We start from the raw sequence: 23521 nt of genomic DNA, 5'->3' as shown, positions 1-23521 counted from the left end.
TAGGCGACGATGCAGAGAGGATAAACCTCCAACCAAAATATGGTAATCCGGTTTTGAAGTCTCGTAGAAGGAACAAACAGGAGTGAGTCAACAACGAGCCACTCCGTAAAGCGAATCCATGGGAAAGACGGCATATATTAACCCAGATCTGCTTAATTTCAGGAGTTTACTCCCCTTGCCTGAAATAGAGAGCTCAAGCAGGCAGGCGGAGGGGAAACCTCACAGGGGAAAGCCTTATTCCCCTGCCGAAGGGATCTTTGCCATTCCTTGTTATTTATTTATTTCTAATGCAAGCCTCCTTTCCCTTTCCTGCTGTTAGGGTCGGAACTATTTTCCAAGCAGGCAGTGTAATGCACTCAAAGGCTGCTCCGGCGCGGCACTAAGTGCCATCCCCTTTGACGGAAAGGCAAGAGGGATGTTGCAATATCCTTAATGAGCTCCGAAGACCTCACTCATGTTAAAAGGAAGGGATTTCCAGATGCAAGACTAATGTAAAACACATTAACACTAATGGGGGGACAGGGTGTGTGGGGGGAACTCCCAGCCCTTGGAGCCTCAAGAGGTTGCTTTGATGGAGCCTGTAAGATGCTCTTTGGTGTTGGGCTTACCTGTGGACCGGGACCCATGGGGCCCATCCCTCGCGGAGGATTCATCCTTTGCATGGGGCCGCCCATGTTAGGGTGCCCTGTTGGGAGGAAAGCAGGGGTGTTACATGGCATAGCAACCGTTTTGGGTCCCAAATTAACAGGCAATGAGAAAGGTTAACGTTCAGCCCTCCTCTGCTGGGTTTACCTTGCTGTCGCGTGGGATCCATCGAATTGGGCAGCAATGGCTGTGTACCGGGAACGGCACCCGGGGGCTGTGAAGGCAAGGGAAGGAAGAGTAAAAAACCACAGTAACTGCTAAAATGCAGCCCACAGACAGAGATTTGGGTTGAGGTTTTAGGTTTTCAGTGGGCTCCTCGATGTGCAACCATCCCTCCTGCTGCATCATAACCTGCAGCTGCTTGAGCATCCCGCATCCTGCTGCATCCCACATCCTGCTGCATCCCGGTTATATCTTCCTACAGCCTCCGTGTGTTTGCCTCCCCTTTCCTTTCACAAACACCCTCTAAAAACCACATAAGTCACCAGTGTTTCCTTCTCTCCCTGCAATCCCTGTGATGTCAGGCTGCTGTATTTTAGGGAAGCAAGGGGAAGCACAGGCTGCACGGAGCAGCGGTGTCAAAGCTGGCAGGGAAAGGAGACCAGCAGCATAGCTCCCCAATATTCACCCAGCACCAGGTCCCAGCTGCACAGGTTGCAGTGGGGAGATGCTCCATTTGCAGCGGACCAGCATTCAAACCCATTCCCATGCAGGCAGAGGGGAAGGCGGATGCTCCCCCTCCCCAAACCCCCGTTTCTGCTCAGCCAACATGCTATTTAAAGTTCAAAGGCTGCTCTGAACAGATAAAGGGGCAGAAAATCGCAGATACCATCTGCCTGGGGGAAGCAAACTGTAAACAGTTTTGCTACAGCGCTGCCTTTCATTTGAGTGCAGGCAGGATGGATCCCACTGCTGGAGCGCAGCGCGGGCACGGGGTGCGCATGGCTGTGCCAAGGCACAGTCTGCCCAATCCCTTGTTTCTCTGCAGCCTGGATGCTGGCAGCAGGAGGAAGATAAACGAGGAGGGGTTGCAGAGATGGGTATTTACACTTGTGCTGTCTGACCTTCCTGCCTGCCTATTTATTCCTCTTGTCCCTCTGGATGTGACCATAACCTCACTGAGCGATGCGTAGGTACAAACCTGTGTTTTACACACGGTGTTTGGGGGGGAAAGAATTCAATCCTTCCCGTTAACTTTACCCATTCCTGGATGCCTGACCAGCCTCCCCAGACCAGTCCCCTGCCTGCCCCAGCTCTCACTGGGCTCACCTCCAGCAGAGCTCAGTAAGAGCCCAGGACAACAGCAGGATGAGGTCCCACTAAAACTGCCCCATGAGGAGGTGCAGTCAATTAAAACCTCTCTAGAACAACCACCAGTGCCCTGGTGGGAGGCTCTTGCAGCCCAGCCAGGCTTGGAGGTCCTACATCAGCCCCCACTGTGTTTTTCCCAGCTCCATCTCAGCTGTCTCCCCATCATTTAGCAAGCTCCAGCAATTCAAGTCTCAAATCCACACGAAGCAAGCTGCTACATCCCGCTTCCTGACTATCCCACTCTTTCTGCTAATAAGAGCTATACAAAAACGATGTTAGCCAAAAATCAAGCTCCCAAGGTAACATTTAAAAATCACCTTTGCTCCTCAAAGGAATTCCAGGTTTCCTTTAATGGTTCGGCCCTTACCCTATGGATCTGCATGGCATCGTTGGGAAGGAGATGAATTCCTCACCCAAAGGCCACGCGTTCAGGCAGCGCGTGGGGTGGAAGCCTCCATCCGTAAGGCCAGAAACAAACTGCCCTTGTTTAAGCTGGGATAAGAGGATAAAACCCAACCCCAAAAATTCACCAGCGACCTGCCCTGCTTGACCCCACCGCTGATCCCAGCACTCGCTCGACCCAGCAGTGGGATTATCTCCATCGCTTTAATTTTCCATGATTGCAGGGAAAATCCAGGCGGGCGGCAAGCATGCTGAGAACACCACAAATCAAAGCAGCCTATTCCCCACCCTGGATACGCCTGAACCTCAAAATAGCATTAAAATACCACGGTTATGTGACAGCACCAAGAAAACAGGATGCCCGATGGAGGCGATGCGATGCTTGCCCTCCGAACCCAAGGAGCATCTTCAGGATGCCCATCCCTTGTCCCCCCGCTCCCAAACAAAAGCCATCCCTAGGAAACCCACAGCAGGGAGCACAGTACCTGGTTGCCCATCCTGATGGGGGGCCGGGGACCTCCGGCGTAGCGCGGCGACATGAACGGCTGCGGGGACACAAAAGGGAGGTGAGGCCGAGGTGCGGGGAGGCAGCACGCTCCCCACGCACGCCGGTTAGCCTGCACACGCCGTGTTTGTGTGAGTTGGGTGTTTTCTGGAGACATCCTCTTTAAAAAAGTGATAGGTTTCCAAAGGAAAAAGAAAAAAAAACTAAAAATGAAAAGAAAAAAGGTGTCCGGAGTCCTCTTATTTAGGTTTTTTTTAAACAGTTTCTCTGTAGGTTTAGTGTTTGACATCGGCAATGCTAGGTGAGGCTGTTCAAATCAGTGCATGGGAAACCCTGAGTGCTAGGTACTGGTCAGGTTTAACTAGATAGAGGTATATAAAAAACAGTGGCAAATAAGCACATACAGACACGCACACACAAAAAAAACCCCAGTGCTAAGATCATAAAAAACTAGAGGAAAGAGATTTAAAGTTACTCTTTTCTTGCTGCTACTAAACAGAAGCTTAAAAACCCACATCAAGTTAAACCTCTCAGGCTCCCTTGGGAAGGTAAAACAGGCTGATACCCACGATTGACTCCTCAGTCCATTGACCACTGCACATCCAAAAAAAGGGGAAAGAAAAAAAACACCACAAAAAAGGGGGGGAAAGGTAAAAAAAAGCCAACATTGTGCTTCAGAGCTGGGATGCCCGCGGGGATGCTCCCCAGGGGAAGCAGGTTCCCGCTGCCCAGCATGCTTATAGAGGGGGGAAGAAAAGGCAAATCGAGCGCACGTCCCAGTTCACAGCCCTACCCATCGCTAGTGTCTTTACCTGACTGTGGGGTCCCATCATGCTGTTAGGATTGTGGGGTGGAGGCTGTGCGTGTGGCGAGGGCTGTGACCCAGGCGGTCCCTGTGAGGTCAGACAGTAGAAGGAGGTTATAGATTAGCACATGAAAGCGCAGAAAAGAGCTAAAAAAAGGATTGACGGGTGGACCTGTTTTGTCTGGGAGTCCATCCTCCCATTTTTCCTCTTTTTTCTTTTTCCAAGTGAGTTTCTATTCATTTGCAGCTGAACAATGAATAATGAGATATGGGGAGGAGGGGGGAAAAAATGTTAAAAATATATAGCCAAAATCAGAACATCGGTCAAAATACAGCAGCCACATCGTAAATAATCCTGGGAGTTCAACCAAGTCTGCAAGGAGAAACACAACAGGGAAACACTTTGCAAGGGTGTGCAACCAGGAAGAAAAAAATACACCGGAGAGGACCAAAGAGGTTGGGGAAACACAAAAAAACACCCCAAACCTAAAAAAGAAAAAAGCATCGTTTTCCTCTCCCATCCCAAAGGTTGGAAACACCTCTGTTTGGGGGGGGTTTGACAGTGTGGAGGTGCTGGAGAGGATGAGGAGCACATCTCAGCTCGCACCTGGGCAGCGTTTAGCCGGCACAACCGGGGCTGCATCGCCAGGCTGTAGGGATGTAACATCCTTCCTCGAGGTGGATTCCCTAAGGATTGGAGTAAAATGGCTTGCGAGCAAAGAAAGGATGCCTGGGGGTGGGGGGGGGGGGGGAAAGGAGAGATTAGTCGGTGCAGGTTTAAGGCTGCAATGCAGCAGCCGCTGACATTTTGGGCTTGAACACCCACTTTTTTGCTTTTTACTTTAAATTCCCCTTAAAAGCACGGAATGCTTGGAAAAGCCACGAGCTCAGCGCAGGAACATACCGGTGTGTGTTAACATAAGGGGGGGGAAGGCTGTTTTTTTGAGTTAAAGGAGGTGTAATTGGTAGTGAAAGCAAAGGAGCTTTGTCAGTAGGTGATGGGAAGCGACGGCAGGCTCCAGGACCAGCGCCGGAGCAGATGTTCTCTACCTGCCTCGTTCCTAATTCCAACAAGTGTTCGCCTTCTAGCTGCTGCCAGCAATGGCATGGTTTGTTACCATGAGCAATTTTCTTAATTAACAGACATTAATTAGCCATTTAGCAATTTTGCAAGCATTTGTTTAGCAGCTTTCCTAAACATGAATACCACTGTGATAATGGTCCTGATTAGAGGGTCCCCTAATTAACAGTACAGGGAAGGAAAATTGAAATCACATAAATTAAAAAGGGAGGGGAAGTTAATGAAGGCAGGACATATTTGCACCTGCAACTCTTTTGTACAGCGGAAACTTGAGTGCAATGTAAATAAAGTAAGAGGGTGGGTTTTTTGCCTCCTTTTTTTTTCCCCTCCTCTCTTCTTTATCTGAACTGTTCGGTGGCGAAATGGAGCCAAGCGCATGGAAACCAACAGCCTCCTGCTGCCAGCCTCCCCGCTCCAGCCGCTGTGCCTGCGGGAATGAGGTCCCACCATTTATTCTCCAGGAGCTGAAGGCAACTGGTTCCTGGCCCTACTCCTCAGTGAGCCTCGGCTGGAAGAGGTCACAACACATCTGGTCAATTCTTCCAATGCCAACACAACCACCTTCCCCATCCACGTCGCATCAGAGCAGAGAAGATAAACCTCTGCAGTCCCATTGTAGCATCAAGCTCCTTTAGCAGAAGTCCTCTCCATGCATGAAACTCGACTTATTTCTGCTTCTGAGGTGGCTAACTCTGCATGAATGCAAACTGAACCGGGGCAGCAGCCACTTCACATCATCAGTTCACAGAGGACAGCGCTCCCCAGCGAGGTCTGGCCATCACAAAAGCCCTTCTACACATTACGGCTGCAGGATTTGGGGTAGGGAATATTGGCAGATGTGAACGTGCAATGAAACCAAGTGGAAGGAAAAAACAGGACTTGCAGAGGCCAATCAATCCCATCAATGCAGGAGTCAACAGGTCCTCCACAATGCCTGGCTTGCTGTGCTGCAAGGAGGAAGTCACTGTTATCCAGGTACTGCCTGAACAGGCACGCAGACCCCATCCTGGAGCTATTAGACCCCTCATTAAACTCCTGACGTCCTCCCTGTTGTATTCCCCAGCATGTGAGGGTGTGGGGTAACAGGTATTGATTGCATGGCCACCTACACACACCTTGTCTGGGCCTGGAGGTGATGCTTTAGGTCTGCCTCTGGAGCTTCAGAGCAAGCAGTGTTTGGTTATTGCAGAAGAATCATCTATATGAGACAGCAGTGTTTTCACCAGGGAAAAATCCCCCGTGGCAGCCGGATCCAGCGAGCATCAGTTGTTTGTGCTGCTGAATGCAGCCTCCACAGTGTGGTCCTGCCCCACTGCCCCAAGGCTGCTCCCCGGGATGCTCCAGCCTCAGAACCGCAGCATCCTCACCACTGCATTATCCCATGCGGTACCACCCGCGGCAGAGACTTCTGGATACCGTGACTGCAGACACCCAGCTTGTGCAAACACCTCGGCAGGCAGGGAGGAGCCAAAGGGGCTTTTTTCCTTCTTCCTTTTCATTCTTTTCTTGCTTTTTCAAACCAGCAACAAGCAGCAGCATCCGAAACGCTCGCTCCGGGCTGCAGCCACCACGGCCCCCTCCCGGCACGGCTGCTCTGCTCCATCAGGAACACAGACCTTCTGGATATTGTTATCTCCATAAATACTTGCAGATGTTTCAGGGCCGGGACCTGCGCTGGGCCGGGAACGCCTGCTGGATCGATTGCTTATTCGCATGGGTTTCCCTCACTGCAGAGGAGGCGGGAGATGATCCTGATGGATCGTGGTGGTTGAAACAAGTGTTTTGCAGAGATGACATGTGGGCTCCAACCAACAGAACCACCCTTTTCCCTTGAAAAACGTCTATTTAGCAGTGATTAACTAGTGCTGTTAGGAGAGGAGGCTGAATGAACGCAGTCCTGCTTCTTCCACATCCCAAATGCTCCAGCGTCACATCCCCTCGGAGCTCCATCCACCAGGACCTGCTTTGCAGCTAATTCACTCTCATCAAGACCAGTGCTCTCCCCAACAGGAGAAACCCCATCAAGTTCTGTTTTCTTTCCACCCCCAGACTGCATGCTTGCAGAGGGGCTGGTCTTCACCTTCCTGTTGCTGCCTCAAAAACACCCCCAGTAACCAACCCAAAGAGCTAAAACAGTGTTAGAAGGTACTGCTTCTGACGGCTGTCGGTGCCCCGATCTCTTCTCTGCTTCATGTTTTTCTCCCCTTTACACTATGGGCACCATAGTTACAAGCCCAACCTGGCCCATTGGACAACCAAAGTTTGCTGCTGCTGCTGCTTTCCACAGGGACTTCCCAGGCGATCGTGTTATTTCCAGTCTGTCTTTCATAAGCTCAGCTCCTCAAACTTCTTGTAAAATATTAAAGATGGAAAATGGCACGAGCGATCCTCGCCCTGCGTGTGTCAATTTCTGTTTCCAGCCTACCTCACCACAAATGGATCACGTCTGATGGGCTACAGACTTTCAGCTAATGGGCGAGTTTTCCTATGTAAGAGCATTGCCAAGCACCTCTGGGGGTGGCAGAACAACGCAGGATGGTAAGAGAAGGCAAAGCATCACCGCCACAGCATACTGACAGTTTAGAGTTAGCAGCAGGAAGGCATCTTGTGTTTTGAAATACCTGCCCCTGCCTTCTGGCTTTGACATGAGATAATACTAAATGAAATTAGATGGATATTAATCACAGATGTGTCTGGGTTTATCACATGGGAGCTTTAATTCCACCGAAGGAGAGGGAGGTTTTGCAAGTTGTCAACCAAAATATAAGGTGTCTCTGAAGGAGCCTTTAGGAGAGGTGCTCCTGTTGCCTTCAAAGAGGAAGACCATGGTCGCCTTCCAGTGCTGGGACACAGCTGCACCTTCCCAAGAGAGGGCAAGGCAGGGCAAGGCAAGGCAAGCAAGGCAAGGCAGGCCAAGTTCCCCCGCAGACAGCGAAAGGCAACCGTGGGCAGGAGCTCTGCCTCGCCTGCAGCTGGGGCTCCCAACTGCAGAAGCCTGGTTTTAAGGAATATGTTTAACACAAGCTCTTCAGGAAACAAACCCGTGTCAGCCGGAGCCAAGAACAGTCACCTCCATCTGGCTGGAGCACCCGAGAGAAAGTTGACTGCAAATCCCACCATATGCTCCAGACACTCGGTACAAAAGCCTCGGGCATCCTCCTAAACTTCCAGAAAAAAAGAACTTTCTCCAGTGCTTGCTTTTCCTTTCCTCCAGCTCCTCAGTCACCTTCCTCCAAACCCTGCCTGCTGCATGACTGATACCGGGTTCTGCCCTGGGATTTTGGGAAGGGCAGCCCCGTCTCGTGGCTCAACCAAAAACCGGTTGACCACACTTGGTGGTCACCTACGTTTGACGTATCTCAAATGTGGGATGGGAAATCCCACTGAGACATCAGCACAGCTGAGCAGGGGGAAAATGGTGGCATCCAAAGAGGGAGCAGGACAACATGGACCCCTTCCTATCACTCCTGGCTTTACCATCCTCACTCCTATGGGCAACCTTACCCACAGGGATGTGCTGCGGGATGCAGGGAAGAGAGGCGGGAAGGGCAGGGGAAGTCGGGGGGCTGCGGAGCCCCCCATCCTGCCTGGCTCCCGAGGTCTCTCTGCATTAGGGGGCAGTGTGGGAACACGGAGCAGGCGGTGCTTTGTTTTGGTGCATCTCTCTGAGCTGCTGATGCATAGCTAACGCAGTGCCGACATTGATTTATGGTCAACTTTCCATTTCATCAGCGTGCGGGGTACAGGGCAGCACAGGGAGTTTGCACTGGGGAGAGGAGGCAGAGCCATGGCTGGGGGCTGCTGGCTGCCCCCCTGCCATGTATTTAGTGTTAAGGAGGCACAGTATTGATTGGTTTCTGTTTCCAATTTTCCTTTCTACATTTCCCTGGCACCCTCCTTTTGAGGGATCTGCACCCCGGCATCCATCCAGCTTTCACAACAAAAGCAGGAACGCCTCCGATGACCTTTTGGAGGATGAGCAGAGGGTTTGTTTGCTCATCTCAATGGGACAAAGAGAGAGATTTCAATGCGAGCATCTACCCACGCCGGCCATCAACCCAGCCACCTTTTGTCCGGCGCACAGCCCGATGCCGTGCTGCTGCCTGGCACCACACAATGCCCCTGCAACCCAAGGGTGCCAAGGGCCTCTCCTTTCCTACCATTCTGGGGAGGCTTTGGGGCACTGCAGGCTGCATTTCCCTTGGCCCTCAGCCTGAAGGTCGCTGCTGAGCCCCAGCACGGTGAAGGGACTCTCCCTGCAAGATGATGGCTGCAGATGGGAGCTGCAGCCTGGACTCCTCCTCTCCTTGCCCTTCCCTGATGTGTTACTTCCCCAAGCTCACTCCCATGGGCTTTTAGGCCACCAGCTCCCAGGAATGGCCCGTATCAATTTTCCCTTTGCTAAACAGCAGCATTGTGTGGTACTGGGGGTGGTTTCATGCACCCCCAGGCTGGCAGCGCAGGGCTCCTGCAATCTCAGCTTCACTCATGACTCCCCATCTCAGCTCTCATATGAAGCCCCACCATGCCAGGACAGTGACAGGCCCTCTAAACCCTCCCCAAACCAGTCTGCCCATGCTTGCTCCCCCCAGGGATCTCCCTTGCAAGTCTCTGGTGCTTGCAGTATGGCATGGAAGAACAAGAAGCTGAACCCCCCTGAGCCTTCTCCATCCTCCAGTCTCCTAGCACCAGCTGAGCTGGTACCACCAGGAACCTCACTCCCTCCCAGTGCTGGCACACCAAGGGCCGGGGGGAAATCCGCTGCATCTCCTGTGACCTTTTTGGTTTTGCCCTCTTATGTTCAGCACTTCAGCTTCCTACAGAGACAGGAAATCACCCCCAGGCTGTGACCAGCTCCCTGCTGAGCCTCCAGCCCTCCTCTGCAAGAGCTGGTGTCCAGCATCCCCTGAAGCTGGAAGGAGCTCCAGCACCTGCAACAAATCAGACAGGCTTTCATGGAGGCCATGTTCAGACTGTGTTAAGAGGTGGGATTTTTCTTCTCCCCTCCATCTCCAGAGCTGGGAGGAGAAACCAGATGTTGGAGGGCTTTCAGGAAAGGCAGGCTCTTGAGATGTCACATGCGAGCCATATGCATCAGCACCCATTCTCTCTTCCCTCCTGCAGCCCCAGGGATGGGCAGCATCCCCACACACGGCACCTGCACTGGTGCCACTGGGTTTTCAGGTCACAGAATCATAGAATAGTCAGGGTTAGAAAGGACCTTAACATCTACTTCCAACCCCTTAAGAAAGCAGGGCTGCCTCTGAGCCTCCCCTCCCCAGAGGCTCCTGGTCCAGCTCCACAAGATGTAAGGAGCTAGAATCATCTGTCTGCTCCTGAACAGGACCCTCAGTGCAACACTACTATGTGAGGGCAGACAGGAAAGCACAGGGGACAGCTCAGAGGCTGTCAACGTGAAGAGTCGAGACAGGAGCATGCACAACACGCCTGGGGAGATGTGACTCCTCTTCCTCACCTTCCCCTCCAGGGGAAAGCCAACCCCTACTCTTGAAGCCTTGCCCTAACTTGGTGCCAGTTGTGCATCCCTCGCAGCACTGTGTGAAGCAGGAGCCCCAGAGGACAGTGAGCTCCACCACGGGCCGAGATCAGGGCTCCTGTTGGAAGCAGCAGCTTGGCACTCGCACTGCTGGCAGCGGCAGTGACCTGTGAGATAGCATCTCTGCTGCTGGCTTCACCCCGCGCTGCTACAAGCTTTGCCTGTTTTAGGGTTCCCGATCGATATCGGATATTCTTACTTTGTCAGAAGCATGTTCAGGAAATGGGATCTCACTAAGAGAAACCCCAGGCCCTCCTTCCCCCTTCCCATCCACACGCAAGTGGCGGTATCGGGCTCAGATATCGCCACAATAAATCACAAGCGCCTTATCGAGCCCGCCTGCCTACTGCCGGAGAAGCTCTCCCATACACAGATCACAAGCCCAGATACAAACCAACCCCACCATCTTGCCAAAACAAATATTCCTTCCAACCCTCGTCCCGTTCGTTACACGAACAAGTGTTTCTGCCTCAAGAAGGAAGGTTTTAATGCACCAAGAACTGATGCCACTGCAAAGAGATGGCAGAGCAACCCACAGAAAACTCCATGGCTCACATGTGAGAACTCCTTTCCTATGTGCTTGTCGAGATCCTTTCCATCAGCATCACTCCAAACACATGTTACCCCCTCCTTGGTCAGAGCTCGGCGCAGGAGAAGGAAGGAGTGAGGGGATCTGGGGGACTTTGCTAGGTATTTGCTTACAAGGTGCCTCCACGGCATGCGGGAATTTGGCTGGAGCCTGCAGCCACAGCCAGGGTTTGTTAATGCTTCCAGTGATTGCATTTGGAAAGAATCAAGCGGTTAACCAGAGGAGGGGGAAGAAGTTTCAGGGATCAAAATCCAGAATGTTTTCAATTATGCACGTCTGTTAGGACCGGAGAACAAACACAGCCCCAACCCAAACACAAACCAAGCAGCTCTGGAAAAAAACACTGGTTGTAAATACACAGTAACCTCTTCGAGCGCGGAAGGGATTTGCTTTAAGGCCACAAAGAGTAGAAAGCAAACGTGGAAGGGCAGCAGAACACGAGTTATTCCCACACAGGTCAGCATGCTGCTTCCCTAGCATCCCCTTGGGATAAAAACACAGGCACAACAGCGCTGACACCCAGAGCGTAAGCAAACACGTGCATGGTGTGGAGGGGAGCATCAGGAGGAGTGGGAGCCTACCTGGAAGAAGCCGGGTGGGATGGGGCCCCCGGGCATCCCGTCGTTCGGGGGAATGTTTCCAAGCACGGGACTCGGGGCGGCTGCTGCGCTCTGCAGGGAACAAAACCAGGACAAACACAGTGGGATGAGTTGGGAATTAAGGGGAGAAACACATCTAAAAGGCTGTCTCATCTGCCACATCCCAATGAGTCACTTTGCTTCCTACCTCCAGAGCCCCAGGCATCGCTGCCCCATCCCCTGAGCAAGCAGAGGGGCACCGGCCTCTGTGATTCGCCCATGGAGGAGATGGCTCCACAAAATCTGGCAATAATTCCAGGGCTTATTTATTCATTTACCCAGGCATTTCATGTCATTCATCCACCAATGAGCCTCATCCTCCATGTCAAGCTGTTTGCAAGCTTTTTGAGTACTTCTCTTACCCGCACAGGCTTGCTGGTTCTGTCCTGCTCTCTGAAAAAGATGCTTCCCTGACCTCACCAGCATGCCAAGGTTCTGTTATGGATTTCCAAATTCACTGCACCACATCTGTGGGGTCACATTCCCTTTGTGCCTCCCCATGATGAGACACCTGAGAGGCTCCAGCTCTGAAAAAGTAGGGATGGGGAAGGACAAGAGGTACCAGGACACTCTGCTCAGCATCTCTATTTGTCTGCACTTCCTTGCTGTGCTGTGGAGCTGGAGGCACTGGAAAGCACTGGAATGATGAGAAGCTCCTACCCAGAAGGAGAACGTAAGAAAAAGATCTTTCCTTAAAGACCTCTGCTGCTGTTACATCCCTGTTGGAATTCAGAGCGGCACCTGTGCTGCTGAAGCACTCTGGTTTAACCATCACCATTATCCAGGGCAGTTACAAGGGAGGCTTGGTGATGTTAACTGGGTTTGGATCACTGAGCTACACCCTCCATGACTTTTACGATGGGCTTACCCACCTAAAACCACATGGCAGGGCCAAGGGAAAGCATCCACCATAAAAGAAATTGGGAGAAAAATTTTCCACTGAGGAAATCCCATCAACAGATGGGGTACACGTGAGCCTGCTCACACTTGGTCCTACCCCAAAGCTTGGAGCATCCTGTCCCCACCAAACCCTGTGTCCTGACAGCAGCTGAGCCAGTCCCAGCCCCTCACCACATCCGACGCAGTGACAACCACAAGACTTGGGCAGCCTGGATAATTAAGGATTGCTATTAAGGACTAAGGCTTGCCAAGGTGGGACCCCACGTTTGGTTGGGAATCTCATTATTCCAGAACAGAAAGCCTTGTTGATGACAAGCATCAGGCCCTGTGTTTTCCCAGGGACCACCCCTTGTCCCCACTCCATCATGCTCTCCAGCAGCAGCCGGCATGCAGGATGTGGGATGAAGGCCAGGACCACGCCGGATGAGCTATCCCTTCTCCCACCCCAGCACGTCAGAGCTGCAAGTGCCAGAGATGACAGCACAGGCTGGCTCCCCAAAAAGAGACCCTCTCTGTGAAATAACTGGGGTCCCCCTGCACCTACAGGGTCCTGAGCCCCCCCAGCACAGCCCACACCACACTCCCCCTATGTTGCTGAAGCAAGCATCCCAAGCAGCCTTCCCCACATCCACAGCAAAGGCCAGATCTGAGTGTTTTTACAGTTAATAAAGAAAAGTCCTGGCAGGAAAAATAAGCCTGCCCATTCCAGGCTCTTTTTATACATCAGACGGCAGCAAAAATAGACGGGAGAGGGAGTGAACCCAGTTCTCCTCCTCCCTCCATCCCCCCAAGTGGGTCAGCTATAAAAGTAAAACCAAATCTTAATCCAAGGCCATGAACATATTGCAGTTTCTCTGCAAAGCAGATGACGGTTCTTAATGCAAAAATATATAAGACCGAGCCCCAAACTGCTGTGAGCCCATTTGGAATTTCCTTTATTAAACCCTCTATCACGCAAAACGCTTCTCTCCCAAGGCGGCGAGCGCTGCAATAAAGCTGCCAAGGTGATATTTTATGGTTTCAAGAGATTTCCAGCACACCATAATCCTTTGCTGGGGGAATCTCCCAAGGCAAAATGGATCCCCAAGCGGTGAGGAGCGAAGACAGGCATGGATTTGGGGGATCCAAGGGGGAAAGATGCTGCCTTTTGCCACACGGAGTGGAGGGAAGGAGGGCAAAGAACGTCTTGAAGGAAATGCCCATTCTCCCAAAAAAAAACAGAGTGCTTTTCCATGTTGGACACCCCAAAACCTCACCTATGCCTTCATGGTGCTAACAGGGACCCCAAGCTCCTCGCACACGTGGCGCTTGGCAGAACCCAGTAATGAAAAGCCTACGAGTGCCCTGAGCACACTGCAGGATGGGAGCCAGATTGGTCAGCCCCTGATGAATGATTTACGAGGCTGAGAAGTGACATTTCACTTCTCTTTCATTCCCCTCCCAGCCCCGCCGCTAAGGTAAACACCGAGGCACCTTTAGCCCTGCCGGAGCGATGGGAGCGCAGCCGTGGCTGGAGCAGCTCCGCAAATCCCTTGGGATGCACCAGAAAAGAAAGGAAAAGGGGGAAAAAAGGGCAGTGGGAATACATTTCCCAATCCCTAAGGGTGAGCACTCTAACCCCAGGGGCTTTCCAGCTCTCATCTCCAAAAACCAGGACTTTTTTGCCTTCCCGGCTGCCACCACCTGGCTTATTTTGACCAGAAACTCTTGTTAGGGACTTTGGGGATTTCAGTTGGAATTTGACTGCCAAGCCCCTATCCAAAAACCCCAAACCTCCCCTGCACAGGTGCAAGCAAAGGCAGAGATGCCATGGAAGCCAGCAGGACATGGGCAGCACAGGCAGTGTAGGAGCATGAAGCCCATCTGTGCTCCATGTCCATGGCTGGTGCATCCAGCAAGCACATCCAGCCACACTGAAGTCCCCATTGGCATACAACAGGGATTTCCTTCCACCAAAGCACACTGGAGACCATTGCCAGAGACGAGCAAGGATAACTCTGGCACAGCCAGCATGCCGGCTCGCTTGCCTTTTATTAGATGGTAGATTTGCTCCATGCTGGAAATAAATATATATGATTTCCTGGAGTGCGCATCTATAGCCATACACACACACAGACATATATATATATTTATTTTTCCCTACATATGTTGGCTTTTCCCCCTTTTTTGGTGGAAGCCAGCGGAGCGGTGACAATCTGGATGCCCGCGTTTCACTTCCAAACCTAAGCTCTCAGTTAACACACCGGCTCGGTACGCCAGCAGATGCCGTCTAAGCCTTTAAATCGCGCCCTAATTGCACTAATTGAGCTAACAGTCTCTGTTTCGTCTCCCTACCCTGAGTCAACCAGCATCTTCTGGTACTGCCGTAGAGATCCAAGCTGTTGACTGTAGTGTTATTTTGTCAGCCATTAAACGATTCATCAGAGTCATTAATTGATTTATTACCGCTGCCTGTGCGTATAGCTTTGCAAATAAAGAAGGATGGAGGTCAGGAGGCAATGGGAAGCGGACAAAACAGCACAGCCAGGAGCTGGGCACTTGAATTATCAGGAGCAGATTTGCTCACGCAGGACCTCTGGCACCAGGTTATGGGAGGGGGGGGGAAAACAGGGACAAAATAAAAAGGAAATATGTGCTGTTTGGCTGCACTGCAAAACCAGTTAGCTTTTTCAGCAAAGATCTATGTAGGATGTAAAAGGGCTATTAAAACCATCTTGTTTTCTTAACCTAATCCTTAGGAAGAGAGCAGGTTATTCCCCTGTATTAATTGTGTTTAAGAGTGGCAGGGAAGCAGCGCTGGTGCGGCTGCACTGAGCAGCTCCCCAGTCCCTGGAGCATCCCGAGTGCTCCAACAGCATCTCGGTGTGACCCAGATGTGCTTTCCCAAGGCTGGCTGTGCCGGAGCACCCCTCGGCTCATCCCACAGCCCTGGGAGGAGCCGCGGGCTGGAGCTGCTGTTTATTTACCTTCTTTAGTGCAGGATTTAGGTCTGTGTGAGGGTTTGCTCAGAGCAGGGTGCGGTGAGCAGCTTCCTGCCCCCCGCCCTGTGGCACACTCGACCCGAGAGGAGCGGTGAGGCACCACCGAGGTGCACAGGGTTTCGGGGGCTGAACGGAAAAGCCGCAGCAGGCAGCACAGAGATGCTGGGTTGAAGCCATCACCAGTCACTGTGTCACTGCCCCCAGTGCCAGGGCAGCACCGGGAATAAAAGGCAGCACCCAAGAAGGGAAGGTTTGGGGAGCTTCTCGGACGCACTGTTTGCATGGCAGGATTCTTCCTTCTTGTCCAGGGAGTGCAGCGATAGGACAAAGGGTAGCAGGTTCAAATGTAAACAGGGGAAGTTTAGACTGGATATAAGGAAGGAGTTCTTTACTGTTAGGGTGGTGAGGCACTGGAATGGGTTGCCCAGGGAAGCTGTGAATGCTCCATCCCTGGCAGTGCTCAAGGCTAGGTCAGACAGAGCCTTGGGTGACATGGTTTAGTGTGAGGTGTCCCTGCCCATGGCAGGAGGTTGGAACTGGAGGATCTTAAGGTCCTTTCCAACCCCAACCATTCTATGATCCCCACAGCTGGACATGCCTGAGCCACCTCTAAGAGAACCTCATAAGTGTGCTGCGGCACTGCACCCCATCCTGCAAGGCTCCCAGTGTCACAGCAAGACAACATTCTGCGTGGTGGCCCAAGCCAGCCTGCCACCCACCCCAACGCACCACGCTGCACCAACACCAGGGATGGTTTCTATTGACTGTGAAAAACAGGATCCCATCACTGATATCTGCTGTTGTTAAGCACAAGCCGGTGCCCCCACTGCACGCTGTGGGCAAGCAGCTTTGGGTGGCACAGGCAGTGGTGCAGCTCACCTCAGCATCACCAAACACTTTGTCTTAATAAAGATAACCTCCAAACAGTGGTGCAAGGCACCAACAGGCAGCAGAGAGGATGCTCCCTTCGTGACCCAGCTTCCATCAACCCAGCAGCGAGATGAAGAGAGCAGAAATATCTTCACAGCACAGACCTAAAACCAAACTAAGGAGCGCTGGGTATTCGATTTGCTGGCTCACACCTCGCAGCCACAACAGGAGCAGCACAAGGCACTCGAGGGCAGCTGCCTTTGGGATGCTCAGGACACATAGGTGATCTGCTCTCTATCTGCCTTCCTTTGATTTCATTTCTTTTGCCTTCAGCACAGGCTTTGGAGCCTAAGGAAGAAATCAGCGTGCGGGGTCAGGACTTAAGCAGGCTGCGTAAACAGGTAATGCGGAATTTAATTGGACTCTGGTTAAGCCTTTTCATCTCGTTAAAGCTGCCTTCATCTTATAGAGCCAGGTTTTCAATTTAATAACAGAACCCTCCCACACCTCGCCGTAACCCGATTAACGCTGGGGAGGACGGCACGCCAACCACTTCCTCTGGACCGAGCCCTCAGATGCTCTCCTGCATCAGTCCCCGGGTCGGTGACAGCATCTGTGTTGCATCAGTGTGCATGATAAGAAGTAAAACACCAGCCCACTGCAGCTGATGAGGGTGATTTCCAGCCCGTGTGCCAGCGTCAGGCACTCCAGAACCACAGTGGTTGCAGAGCCTCTCGGAGTGTTTTGGGGGGCACACGGGAGACCATCCAGTGGTGAACCCACTGTGGCTGTGATGGATGCTCCAGGAGACAAAACAAACACGTTCTGGTGTATTTTATGGTAAGAGGAGACCGGGCTGAAGCTTTGCTTATTGGCAAGAGGAAGATATAAAGAAGAAAACAGATTATTGTAGCAGTATCACCACAGCACCCAAACACCATCACCGTGCTCCCCTGGGACACCAAGCTGTGCGTACAAGTTCAGCTTAATTATACTTCTATGCCAGCACAAGCTGCTTGTGCTCCTTTTAAATACATCACCTGCAAGCCGCCCAGCACACAAAGCACCAGCGTACACCCCGGCCATGAACAGCCACGCTTCTTCCCCCCTCCTTTAAAGAGAAACAAGACCCAGCCCTGCATCTTCCCTGAGCTCCAAACCAGAAAGGCACAACAGTTGAATGGCGTTTCAAGCTAATACGGGGCTTTCCCCCCCCTCCTTGTAAAGGATAATCTGAGACAGCAGCTCCGTCCTCCACGGAACAATAGGATTTTAATCTCTTAAGTCGGCGTCCCCCTTATCCCCGGGAAGGAAACCCCCTTCAGTCATTTACAAGTTTGTAAATAAGGCTCTTGGTAGCATCTCACGGACATCTGCTCCGCCAGCCCGCCAGCGTTCCTGCTCACATTTACAAACATCCTTCCACAAACACCCAGCGCTCTGCTGAGCTGGCGTTCTCTAAATATATCCCAAGGAAATAACTTGGCAGAGCTGCAAACATTTCACAGCAACCGAATTAAAGGGGGGGGGTGGGGGGAGAAAAAGGGGGTGGGGGTATAAAGCATGGGAGGTGTAAACCAGACTAAATGCAATTAGGCTCGGTTTTGCACACGCGTGTGGATGGAGAGGGTTTACAAAGGGAAACTTCTGGGACGTCAAGCCAGGCTTGGTGGTAGTGCTTCCCCTTACTTAGGAAGGGCTTTGCAGAGGAGCTCCAGTGCTTTGGGTACACAGATGCACCCCATCGCTGGTATTTAGGGATGCTTTGTGATGGGCATCCCTCAGTGCCCCCCCCATCCCCAGCTTGGAGTGATGGTGAAGCCAAAGGTCCCGGCTCTCCCAGTGCTGGCACATTCCCCAGCACAAGACCCACGTGCAGCCTACACCTTGAGACCAGTGTACAAACCCTCCTCATTTCCTAGCAGCTCAAATGGATCTTGTGCAATTAGCAGCCTGGAGAATGCTGTAAATACACAGGTATTAATTACTATCAAGTCTCCTCTAATAAGTCCTGTAACAGAGAGGCCAGGCTCTTTTCCAGCAATCAATACCACCCATTTCAGGGCCCACCTGCCAAAAAAGTTATATAAAATAATTGGATAAAAGTTTCATTAGATAATGCAATTGCTTAGGACTATTAATCTACTGCTCATCTACCAGTGCAGGATGCTCTGCCCCACCAAGGGCCACCGCTGCAATGCACCTCCTCACACCAGCAACCTGCGTTTGCTCCTGCCCTGCACACTTGGTACTTCCCCCTGGATCTGCTCCTGATGTACCCACAGAATTAGCTTACAAATGAAATTCAGAGGTTTTTAAACTATTATGATTTCCTCAACCAAAAGGGAAATAGCCCCAGCAAGCAAAGCTGCAGGAGAGGTAATTTGTTGGAGTTTTCTCCTACAAAAGTTGTGATAGTTAAAGCAGATGGGAATTTACTCCCCATGATAGCCCTCGCTTCGTGCTGCTGCTGCTGAGGTATAATTAAGTGGGGTTGCATGGCGGGATGCTCATCGGCACATGCATTGGTGCATCCTCCATTCTCGCCTTAACCATCACAGCTGAAATCAAATCCTCTCCTTTACCGGCCCGTGAAAAACTCAGATTAAGGAAAAACACTGCTTCCCTCTCAAAAAACTAAAGGAATAATTTGGTGATGAGGAGCAAGGCAGCCGGATTCCTGCTCCCCAGTGCCTGTGCACATCACCGCTCCCCTGCCTTCTGCCTTTTTCCAGGTTGAAACTGCCAAGTGAATTTTGGAACGGGTTAGAAGAAAAACTAGATTTAAATGGGTAATCGAATTTAAGGGAAAAAAGTATATAATCCACAGCTCTGGACAAACGCTGTGCTACTGCACCATGTGCATTTGGAAAGCCATAGTTTTAATGTGTCCAAAGGATTTACTAACAACTAACGAGGATACTGCCCATCCCAGCCGCTAGCCAGCACACCACAAAACACCCCAAAGGCATCCAGTGCCCAGCAGTGATTTCCACACTGAAGATGGGCACAGATTGGAATTATTATGGAGTTCCATTTATTTTTGCCACCTCGCATTTCAGCTCCCTCGTCTCATTGGTTGCTGCTTGATATCAAAAAGAATACAAAATAAACTGTGAGTGATGAGAGCCAGTGATGCCCAGAACCCTCATCCAGATCCAGGGAAAGGGGTGAGATCCCCCCCTCCCAGTGCTTGCCTTTCCAATACAGCGGGAAACACTGTGATCTCCCTGGAAAAACATCCATTTCCATTGTTTGGGCAGCGGGATGCTGTGGGATGGAGCACAGACACCCGGCACTTCCCACCCCCAGTCCAGGCGGAGAAGAGCAGGACCTGGCTCTGCCCCACGGGAAAACATCCCAGTTTTCTCCATCCTCTCCCGCCGCAGGGAAAAGAGAGGAGGGAATTAATGCAAATACTCCCATTCTTGTCATGCACTTGAATGCCAAAATATCCCATTTGCTTAAGCCTATTTTACTGCTAGCAGCTGCCCCAGTATTATTCCCCAACACCAAAGGCAAAGGGCAAAAGAAGTTGGTCCGGAGCAGGTGAACGCCATCTGCCTGTCCCTGACAAGATGCTGATGGCCACCATCTTCGTGTAATAACACAAAGCCCGTCTGAAGCACTGCTGTAACCTTCTGCAGGCGTTCAGATGGGTTTTGAAGAGTCAGCCGAGCACCCATCCCCGCTCGCAGAGGCCCCTGATGGATTTGCCTGCTGATCTGTGAAGTTTTCCCACACCGAGCCTTTAGAAACCAAATAAATAACCAAATCCCCGTCTCTAACAAAGCAGCGGGTTAACAACCACAACAAAAAATCACTGGTTTTGACCAAGTGGCTGTGCTGATGTTTGAAGGTGCTTCACAGCATCTTCTCCATGCAGTATCTTCTATTAACTATGCCGGTGGAGGGATGGAAATGCCTTAAATTGAGGCGGAGGTGGCAGCTGACTTAAACAAGAGCTGTGACTTGCTGCGTGAGTACAAAGTCCAGCACCTCGTACAAACCCTGGTGAGGCAGATGGGGAGGCAGGCAGTGGACTTTGCTCAGGAGCAGCCAGCACCGCTGTGGCCAGAGCCAGGCCACGCTGTCAGAGCCCTACATTGACCGGGATGGATGGAACTGCTATTTTAAGGACTGCTGTATTCAGTAGCAATGATGGCTTTTGTCCTCCCCATCCCCCAGACAGCACCCCTCCTATAGGACACATCCTATACCACCCAGCCTACAGCACCCACCATCCTGGGAGCATTGCCATGATAAGCCCACCAGGTTTCTGCACCCTTGATGCTTCCCAGGAAGCAAATATGGGCTTGGAAGTCTTTTGTGAGGCTGCAGTTGTGCTCCAAGAGCTAACCCAGCCTTTGATGAGCCTTTGCTGGGACAGCAACACTGGTGTGCCATGAGGAAAGCCTTTGGCAAACCCCATTCCCAAGCAAGATGGGTTCTGCAACACAGTGATGCCTCCGTGCTGTGTATGGAGAAAAGCCATCGCGCCTCAGCATCATTCCTACAATTTCCAGGGTGACGTTTTGAAACTGGTAAAAATATTCTGCCCTCCATGCATGTACATGGAAATGCTGCCTAAGAAAGGAGCTGCAAAGCATCCTGCACCCCAGCATCCACGCAGTGTTGTCCTGTGGGGTGATGGAGCTGCATCCTGCATCCATAATGTTTTACTGCCTGCGTATGAAGCTGCAGAGCATCCTGCACCCCTGCATCCCACAGCAGCAGTGCCAGCCCTCCCGGAGCCCTGGACACCCATGGATAAGGTCATCACATGTGCAATATCCCAAGTGCCACAACCCTGGGGAGCAAGTTTGACCGCAGAGCATGGCACAGCACCGAGAACACTGATGCTCTCCCTGGGCAAGCTTAAAGCTTGAGCAAACAGCTCAGGTTGGACACGCGTCAAGCCCATGGAGGATGCAACACGTGGGTGCGAGGCAGCGGCAGGAGGAAAATCCCAGCTTTCCTCATCACCAGCTGGCACAGGATCCCACCATCGCTCTGACCCGGCAGCATGGAGACCGGGACACGGCTCCAGTGGCACCAAAGCGGTGCTGGCTGTCCCCAGAAATCATCCCTGTGCATCTGCCAGGGGTCACAGATGAGGGGTTTTGGGGAGGTGGAGATTGCATCAACTTTCCCCTCCTCTCCGCTCATATAATCCTCCAGGCTAATCCCTTCCAGCCATATGGAGCCCTCATATCCCAAACCTGCCCCGGGGAAGCACCCGTTTCCACCCCTCTGCACCCTGTATCCCTTTGGGAGCAGCACTTTAGACCTCAAAAGCGGTGTATGGGTGGGAAAAGAGCACAAGTCCCTGCTCAGCCCCCAGGAGATGCTCCCAACTGCTGCATGCACCCTGTTTATCATGAAAACCCACACTAACGCATTCTTTAAACCCAGGTAAGCGCAGCCCCCATGTGTGCTCCTTCCTCCCCTTTTAAACATCAGGGTTTATTGCAGTTATTTGTGGGTGCTGCCCCCCAAAAATACTGTTTCCCAGCCCTGGTAATTGCTCGAGGCATTTGGAAATTAATAGAGCAGCTAGAGCAAAGGACAGGAGGAGTAAATCTGACGTAAGCCAGCCTGTAATTCAGTGCTATTCCCAAGAACCGGTGGCTTGCTCCACAGACAAAAAAAAGGCAGGGGCTAAGCTAGCTTGGAGGGGGAGCAGATCCTCGCTGGTAGGCTGGAATTTTTGGGGAGGAGGGTGAATGGGAAGAGCTCCATTTCCAGAGCATGTTAACCATTTCAGCATGGCGTGGAGGAGAAGAGGTGTGGGTCTGTGGGATGGGAGGGAATTCACAGCATCACATCACCTCCAGCCCTGCTCTTCCTCACCTACCCCTGTCTGGGTTAGGAAACACCACTCCAAAGTGGCTCCACGTTCTATTTACCTTAACAGCAGCTCTCCACATTGCTTCATCAGTCCGGCCACAGCTGAGCTGTGGGGCTTCCCTGTGGAAAAGTCCCTCTGGAGTTGTGTAACTGACAAAGCACATGTCAGGAGTGGATTTCGGATGGAAAACGTAGGGTTTGATTAATTCAGTCACTCTTTTTTGCTGCACGTTCACATTGCGGTTCGGTTGGGTAACACTCCGAGCTGTGCTCCCCTTAAAGCCGAGTTAAACACATGAACTATTACACTCCTAAGAGCACCGCTCCCTGTCAAAATCAGGCGGTTAATGCAAACCCCTCCATTTATGAACTGGGAGCTTTTTGAAGCCGGCTCTGGAGGGACCCTATAAAACCAGCAGGCAAACCCCTCCCCCTGACCCTGCAATAAACGGGAGGCAGGGAAACTTCAAGTCTTGAGAGCAAGGAGGGAAAAAGGAGAATTAGCCCCAGGCTTTCAGAGAGCAGAGGGGGAGGGAGCGATGTGAGAGCACTGAGCATCGCTGCAAGGTCTTGTTTGGACTGGCAGCGCTGGTGATGGAGCGGGTGAGCAGAATGGGAAGGATGCATGGGGATGATGAGCAGAATGAGGGGATGAGCATGGGGGTCATGGCTGTGAGCTGCTGATGGAAACTTGAGGTGGGCTTTTTCTCCTTTTGCATCCAACATTTGACATACGTAAGCGGCTCCTCCATTCCCCTCTCACAACACCCTGATGCAAGCCCAGGCACATCACTGGTGGGGCTGTACCAGTGGCATGGACCTGACAGCACCCTCCTCTCCATGGGGACATGCCCATGGGGACCCATCCCCACAGCAAACCCTCCCCAATCCCCAAAGCTGAGCAGCCCACAGCCTCCTGGCTCTGATGCCTGCTGCTCCCTGGGAGCAAAACACCCCCAAACCCCACAGGGAGCCACAGGCAGACCCAGCTTCTCCTGGGAAACCTCTTCCTGATCATGGCATGGAAGCGACATTAGGGACGAGGGGCCTTTGTGTAGGCAGCACCCTGCTAAGCTGCACAAAGCTGGGAGGGGGCTGTTTTCAAAGGCTCCTGGTGCAGGGAAGGGCCCCCTTCCATCTTCCCCCCTCCCCGGGCACCAGCTTTGGCTTTTGTATGGTCTTGGCCGGATTCGTTAACTCCCCTCCCGGAGCTGGGGCCTCCTCCGCCTGCAATCCCTGCGGATTTTACCTCCGGGCAAGAGCAAGGGGGGAAAGGAGAAGGGGGAGCAGCCCAGAGCCATAAAAGAGCCTAGTAAAAACAACAGACTGCGGTTGGGGGATAGAGCCGCGATGGCTTTAAAAAAGCACACCGCTGAGGAGAGTGTGA

The 23521-nt window shown here is 52.0% G+C and overlaps 1 protein-coding gene across 2 annotated transcripts in view; it reads right to left on the bottom strand.

The window, feature by feature from the left end:
* SSBP3 (single stranded DNA binding protein 3) overlaps positions 1–23521 on the bottom strand; it is a 53544-nt gene that overhangs the window by 6753 nt on the left and 23270 nt on the right. Inside the window, exons 5-9 of one of the 2 annotated variants that reach the window (XM_034064084.1) lie at positions 11477–11566; positions 3676–3756; positions 2844–2903; positions 793–859; positions 609–685 (exon numbers count right to left, since the gene is read on the bottom strand). In XM_034064084.1, coding sequence (XP_033919975.1) covers positions 609–685; positions 793–859; positions 2844–2903; positions 3676–3756; positions 11477–11566 — 375 coding nt within the window. The remainder of the gene's footprint in view (positions 1–608; positions 686–792; positions 860–2843; positions 2904–3675; positions 3757–11476; positions 11567–23521) is intronic. The other variant, XM_034064085.1, reaches the window with a different exon arrangement.

This window comes from Melopsittacus undulatus, chromosome 6, assembly GCF_012275295.1.
Source record: "Melopsittacus undulatus isolate bMelUnd1 chromosome 6, bMelUnd1.mat.Z, whole genome shotgun sequence".
In the NCBI taxonomy this organism is placed as follows: Eukaryota; Metazoa; Chordata; class Aves; order Psittaciformes; family Psittaculidae; genus Melopsittacus; species Melopsittacus undulatus.
This window is presented reverse-complemented; position numbering and strand designations above follow the sequence as displayed.